At 33.2% G+C, this 7500-nt stretch overlaps 1 protein-coding gene across 1 annotated transcript in view; it reads left to right on the top strand.

Moving 5' to 3' along the window:
• The window catches only part of LOC113365987 (coiled-coil domain-containing protein 141-like), a 21305-nt gene extending 14166 nt beyond the window's left edge, over nt 1–7139 (top strand). Inside the window, exons 2-12 of the mRNA XM_026607532.1 lie at nt 1–123; nt 1447–2319; nt 2448–2876; nt 3064–3419; nt 3646–4003; nt 4470–5025; nt 5097–5230; nt 5409–5600; nt 5664–6684; nt 6769–6908; nt 7068–7139. Coding sequence (XP_026463317.1) covers nt 1–123; nt 1447–2319; nt 2448–2876; nt 3064–3419; nt 3646–4003; nt 4470–5025; nt 5097–5230; nt 5409–5600; nt 5664–6684; nt 6769–6908; nt 7068–7139 — 4254 coding nt within the window. The remainder of the gene's footprint in view (nt 124–1446; nt 2320–2447; nt 2877–3063; nt 3420–3645; nt 4004–4469; nt 5026–5096; nt 5231–5408; nt 5601–5663; nt 6685–6768; nt 6909–7067) is intronic.
• The last annotated feature ends 361 nt before the right edge of the window (nt 7140–7500 follow it).

Here is a 7500-nt window from a genome sequence, read left to right as displayed (position 1 = left end):
AGCGGTGAATGGATAACGGTTAAACTGGTAGAGGCTCAGCCTGATCTCACGAGCATCGGTAACGATCTGCAAGAAGCCGTCGAATTGCAAACTGCACACAGCGAAGTACTACGACAGCTCAAGGTAAAAATGTGTCACTATATGAAATTGATAACATCCCTCCTTAAAGAAACCCTTTAGGTACTTGCTGTCTGGAATGTTTTAATCGTATCATAGAAACATTGCTGTAAGAAATGACCATTAATTATCGTTTAGATAAAAATCGTTTTCCTCTTATTTTCTATTAGTAGATCAAACCGTTACGAGATAATTTATTTGGCGATCGAAGTCGGAAGTCTAAGATTTATTTATTTACAACTATAAAGGACCAGCATTGATTTCGCCCACACGACTAAAATCATCAACTTGGGCCTAAGTTGATTTACATAGCAGCCCGACGTTCGCAATTCTGTGCATAGTAGTGTAGAATTCAATGGACTAAAAATAACAGCCAGCTTGTACTACTTTCGATTTCCAGTAATGTTTGAATTTAATTCTTCGTTAAATTTATTTGTAAACTTTTCTTATGATTTATAGCAAGTCATTAAAGTGATATTTGCGCTGTGAGATGCTATATCTGCTTGCGAAGTAGGGCGACGTTTATATTTTGTCGTTTTTGTTTCCAGGAGGAAAACTAAATGATTTATATCGAGGCTATAAATAAATAAAGTAGTAACTTTTTCAGCAGACTTTAAAAATCACGGTATTTGTATTTTGTGATCTTTTTTTCACGCTTTTATGGGTGCAACAGCCTACAGATTGCATCCGAAAGGGCGTATACCGCTATATGTTTTTATGTGGGCGAAAAGCATGTTGGCTGTCTTGTTTGCTTGTCAATACATCATATTTGAGGATGTGCTCCATAATTATTATTTATTTTCATAAAGTTTATAAAGCGATGTAAGTAAATACAGTAGGGTTTCTTATTTTAATCCAAAAACTGAAGTTTGCTTCAGGCTTAATCTTAATGTAAGTTATATATCTTGAGTAATATGAATGAAAAAAAAAATTTTAATGAAATAATTTTTAAGTTTAACTATGTTATTATATGTGGTGTTATTTTATATTTATGACTTTACTGGATGTTCTGTAAATAAATTCAATCGCATTTATATAATATTAATATCATAATTATAAGTAAAAAAAGTAAAATTGTATGCTAGACTGAATTTTCTACATTGCTAACAATTTTGTATATAAGTTAAAAGTGCATTTATGAATTAAAAAGAGGTAAATTTTAAATTATTTATTATCAGATAAGTTACAAGTCAAAATATAATTTAAGAATGACCTTCTTTCAAATATTATACAATTTATATTAATAAATTTCAATTAATATTAAATTATATTGATTTTTATGTAGTGATAATGAGAGACCGAATAATTTGACTTTTTTCTTTTTTCCAGAACAAGGCTACTCCCGTCGAAGAGTTAATGCGCCAAGTCGATAAGAAAGTATCCTCCCAGCGTCCGGAACCAGAGGTCTATGCAGCGATGGCCGAATCATTAGGAACTGCGTGGCAGAGCATAAATAATCACCTAGAACACAGAAAACAAATATTAGACCTGAGTGTAACCTTTCAAACAAATTTCGAACAATGTCTCCAACGTATGGAAGCCCTTAATATTATTTGTCGCGATGAGGAACTTCCCATTCAAATTGATGCAGTTAAACAAGCTCTCACTGAAATACACGATTTGAGAAGATCGGTTTTGGAATCTGTTATGGCTGCTCTACAAGAGGGAGGCCATTTACTAGACCATTTAAAAGATTTAAATAATATAGGTACCTTAGATTCTAGGCCAGGACAAATTAAACCGTCAGTTGGATCTGCTATCAAACAAGTTGAAAGCTGGTTGGAAGCGATGCACGATAGGAGGAAAATTTTGGAAATTTCATGGCAAAATAGAAAAAATCGGTTGGAGCAATGTTTGGCTTTGGCTATGTTGGCGAGAGACTTACATGAATTGGAAGATGCTATAAGGGAACATAAAGAACGAATTGGATCTGATATTTATCTGGGTGAATCCGAGTATGAAACGTCAATGTTGATAGTGGATATTAACAATTTTTTGAAGGAAGTTAAAGAATTACAAGAGCGTGCGATTAAAATAACCAGGGCTACCGAACAGTTGGTAAAATCTGGCTGTTTTGCAGGACGCGAAGCCAGTGATAAAGCTTATAGTGTTTTGGGAGGATGTTCAGATTTCTTAAACGACTTGGAAAGCAGGGAAACATTATTGACACGAGCGCAAGCATTTTACGAAAATGGACGACAAGTAAGTAAATATTGTATTTTTTAATTGTTGTATACGTTACAAAAGCTAATACTAAAAGAAGATTTACATATTATGAATATTTTGAATTTGTACCATCATATAAATATTATAACTAATTATTTTCATAGGTTTTAAATCGTCTTGATGATTTCGAACGCGAAGTACGACAAAACGACCTGGTAGGAATGTTGCCTCGTCTCACTCCGGTCACTATAACAAATGCTGTTGATGAAATTACGCAGGACGTAATTCGAGAAGGAAGAGATTTGTTAACAGAATGTGGTGTCAACAATCCGGGATCACAAGGTGTCAGAAATTTATTAGAAGAGATCGAGAACAGAGCGATAGAATTGAGGAGAAAGTGCGATGAGATGCGAAGGACGGACAGAAAAATCGGCGAGGCGTTGTTTGCGTTCCAGGAAAAACAAGATGAACTTTCATCCTGGCTTAGAACGATATCTGAAATCTCTTTGAAGGAACGCAGGGACATGGGACATGATCTGCCCACAGCCAAAGACTTCTATAGCTTCCATCATGAATTATTGAAGAATCTAGAGGTAAATACTAACTAGATAGTTGATTGTAATAGATTCAACACCGCAGTTAGATAATAATTATTTGATAAGTATTCAAACAAACAAGCCCATTTTTCCGTATTTAACATTTGAATGAAATTTTGTTCATTTGTAATTATGGATCGTTATTTGATATTTGTACAAATTGAAAAGAATTATTTATTTCTAGATAAAGGGTAACGAGATCAACGCCCTCCTATTGACATTACCACCAATTTTGGAATATCTGGACGACGAGCAACGGAGAGAAGTCGATCGAAAGGTGGAAAGTTTGCACGAGAATTGGACTACTCTTAAAGCTTTGGTCGAATTGCGCCTGGATCTCTCTTCAGTATTCGTACAATTTCTAACTGACGCAGATAAGCTTAGCGCAGAATTCGATACATTGGATCAACTGTTGGTCCGATCTTCGGCGCATTCGATGGAGGATAAGATTAGGCTTATGGACGTACAGTGGAATGTTATTAAACCCATGTATGATCAGCTTAAAACAGTGGAACTGGATTTAAAAGATCTGCAGAGCAGGTAATATTATAATACTAATAAATTTACAATTTATTTACTTCATTATAAATTTATTTTATTTATAGATTGACCGGTTAATAAATAAATTATCTTACTAACTTATTTAGCTAAGGAGAATTAATCTGTGAAGTTTTATTTAAAATTTTATTTGAATGATTTTGAAGTCATAATAGTTGCTAATAAACAAATTTGATAATTCCTTTAATCCTATTGTATTCAAACAAAGTTTTTACACCATCAATCAACATAAAATTTTCTTATACCGTGTCGAATGGTTCGACAGCGGCAACTGCTCGAATCGAATGTTTACAAATCGTTGTCGGTATCTGGCGCCCGTTGCCAGCAGATCTATTTTAAATTTCACGAACGTGCATGAACGCTTTGACGGTTTTTCATTACAGCGAGCCGTCAGCGACCGCCATTTGGCGATAGGCACTGCCTGTTCGCTTATCGACGAAATTCTGAACGGTTTCTCCGGAAGAGAGTTCAGGCTTATCGAGCAGCAGGAGACCTGGCGCACGCAAATCACCACCGTCCGACAGGTGTACGAGGAGTGGAGGAGCGCCATGGAGCAGACGAGACAGGTAAGAGAGGGAATTTATAGATTTCTCTACTAATATTTGCGCATGCTACTTATTATGTATAATAATAACAAATGTATGTTGTATCTATTCATTTCTATACCACAAAAATAAGTATCAATTTCAAAATAAGCTTGTCATGTATGTATTTATAAGTTTTTTTATGCAAACACATGCAATATAATGTGATTTTAATTAAGAAACGATGTTACCATTTTGTAATCTAAAATAATCCTAACATTCAAAATATTTTTTGGAATAACTTATGTAATTTACAGTTATAGGTTTCGCATTATTAAATTTTATGATTGTAATAAATTATGTTCTCAATTCGTTTCCATTGCGCCTACGAATAAAAATTTGTAGCATATCATTTGTGGTTCTTGGAAGTTAGCCCAGAATATTGTGCAAACAGAATTTACGTATGTAGATATACTCGTATGTTTATGTCAATATTATTTTATTCTAGGTTATTAATTGGATTTCAAAATTAGATAGCAACATATATCCAGTCCTTACATCCCCTACATCAAATGCTAGTGAATTAGTTGCTTTTGCTGAAAGTACCTTGCAAAGGGTTACAAACGAAATAGTACAAGCTCAGAATGATATACAAACTAAACTTCGTTTAACAGAAGATTTAGTCGCTCAAGATACATCTCTGCTCGATGAAACGCAGCCAGTGAAGAACAATCTTCAGGAATTGCAACAAAAATTAAACACTACGAGTACTGAATACAAACTATTAGTCCAGTCTATCATATCCTTCTTGCGAAATGTTGCAGAATTGGATAAATCTATTGAAAATATTCAGAGCAAACATAGATTACCGGTGGATTTACAAACTGACCTCGAAAATTTCGCCAAAGATCACGAAGCCTCCAAGAAAATAATCATGGAAATGTTTAAGTTAATTGTGAATGAAAGTGATGAAGTAATAAATAAAATTAGGCAACAGGAACCAAAACTTGCAGCTCAACACGACATTGAGAAGATATTGACGATGCTTGAACATAGGAAATCATGTTTTGAAGCCTCTTGGAATGCAACTAAATTGGCTCTCGATGAATCAATGAAACTGGACAATTTGATGCAGATTTGAAAGACATCAATAGTACGTTGGACGATCTGGTCAGGCAACTAGCGTCAGTTAGAGGACAATACGGCGAGACTTTGGCCACAGCGAAAGCATCATCACTGGCGTTTGAATATTTCGAACGAACGATCGAGGTAGGAGATAAAAATGAATGAATAATACTAGTTTATAATAGGAATTATCAAAGAGAACTGTTAATTATGTATGCCTAATCATAATATACCACATATTTTATTTATTTTATTATATAATTTTTGTCAGTTATTTTAAATGTTTAATTAAAATGTCTTTTATATTAATATTGATTTTTAGCTACTGCAAAATAGAATTGATGGATTCGTTTCATCCTCAAATGAAATATTTTCGGACCAAACAAAAGATTACCCACGTATAAAACGTGATTTGGATGCTCTAAGTAGCCGTTGGAATGGTTTTCGACATGAAGTTTCTGAAGTCAGAAGGCTCATTGATTTGAGTATGCAATACTTCAAATTGGTAGATGAGGTACGTTTTCTGTATGTGTAATTGTGAGTGAAAGGCTTGTGTTTATAACTTTCTTTATTTTAGACCGACGATTGGTTTGGAGAAGGAAACAAACTATTATTAACTGTAGCTAGTAAAATTGCAACAATAAAGACTGAAGACGATGCTAATAAATTATTATCTGAAATGGAACACTTTATAAGTTCTGGCGAGTATAAACAAAACGAACGTCTTAACAAAATGTCTGCACTTGCAAGAGATTTATATGATGATAGCAGATATTCACATCTCAATAAGATTCAAAATTCCAATCGCGACATGATGACTTCTTTCGAAACCATGAGAGACAATTTAAGAACAGCAATAGATAATTTGAAAGCAGCTGCTATAGAACGTGATGAAGTTGATAGAAGTTTGGCTGAAAAAGCTAAATTGGAAGCGGAGTTACTAGCGCAATCGGAGATGATTCAACAAATAACAGTAAAAACAACAACATCTGAATCGCAAACTGTTGATTTAGGTAAAGCGCCAGAGTTTACTGTATTGCTTACGGATGCAGTAGTTCCTGAGGGTAGTAAATTTACATTTGAATGCCAAGTTGTTGGAGATCCTGAACCTGACGTAACATGGTATAAAGATGGTATGAGTATACAAAATAATCCTGACTATAAAACAGTGTTTGAGAACGGAAAGTGTAGTCTAACAATAGAAGAAACGTTTACAGAAGACTCTGCTAAATTCAGATGTAAAGCAATTAATAATTATGGTTCTGCAGACACATGTGCAACGTTATCGGTTCGAGAAACTGATGTCAATACTCTCTTGCAACCACCTCAGTTTGTAGAATTATTGAAACCAGGTAAAGCCATGGAAGGTAAAAGCTTTCAGTTTGAATGCAAAGTGATAGGAAATCCGTTACCTACAGTGCAGTGGTATAAAAACGATGTGTGTATAGACAATTCTAAAGATTATGGAATTACATATAATAATGGAGAGGCCGTTTTGCGATTTGAAGAAGTATTTCTTGAAGATCATGCTTTGTATATGTGCAAAGCCACAAATGATGCTGGTATTGATCAATGTCAAGCATATCTGATGGTTGAACGTAAGTTTTTCATATATCATTTAAGGACTAGATAAAATTATTAAAATAATATTTAATTCAGCTCTTGAACCAACTGAAAAACAGTGTTTGTAATACCACTATCTAACACAATGGCAAGAGCCGGCCAAAAAGTGAAATTGGAATGCCAAGTATCAGGTATACCAGAACCCCAAATTCAATGGACTCATAATGGAAAACCATTCATGGAAACCTCTGACTCAAAGGTAGCAAAAAAATGTTTTGTTTATTGTTTTTTAAATTTTTTTCAATAGCTAATATTATTTTTTATTTTTAAGAACTAAAACTTTGATTTTTTTTTAATATTCTTTTAATTAGTTTTTATTTATAATTATTTCTATGATTCGGATTTTTTTTTATTTAAGGGCTTTGAAGGATTTAAATCAAGAAAATTCAATAAACACTTATTAGAAATTGAATTAATAAAGTTGATTTAACAAGTGCAACATTTTTCGTCGATTTCGAAAATTTAAAAACTGTTTGAAAGTTTGAAACTGTCTGATGGGATATTACATTCCTTCAAAAAGTGGTTTAACTATAAAAATTCTTAAAAATTTGTATTGATCGATTTTGAGTGAAACGTAGAAACAATCATGTATGATAAATTATTTTTAAAATTATTGAAAAAAAAACGGAGGCTGTACTTAGAAAAATATAATCATAATGTTTATTTTTATTAACTATGCCTACTTAAAATAAACTCATGCCAAAAATGTTTTGAAACACAAATAGATTATTTAAATAGAATTATTAATTCCAAGGCTGAGATTCAATATTAAAGCATGTTTTCGAAATGAT

Source organism: Ctenocephalides felis, unplaced genomic scaffold (genome assembly GCF_003426905.1).
Source record: "Ctenocephalides felis isolate EL2017-DRISC unplaced genomic scaffold, ASM342690v1 CF-g0.4_SCAFFOLD_01170, whole genome shotgun sequence".
In the NCBI taxonomy this organism is placed as follows: domain Eukaryota; kingdom Metazoa; phylum Arthropoda; class Insecta; order Siphonaptera; family Pulicidae; genus Ctenocephalides; species Ctenocephalides felis.
The sequence above is the reverse complement of the archived record's forward strand: the minus strand, read 5'-3'. Positions and strand labels throughout refer to the sequence as shown.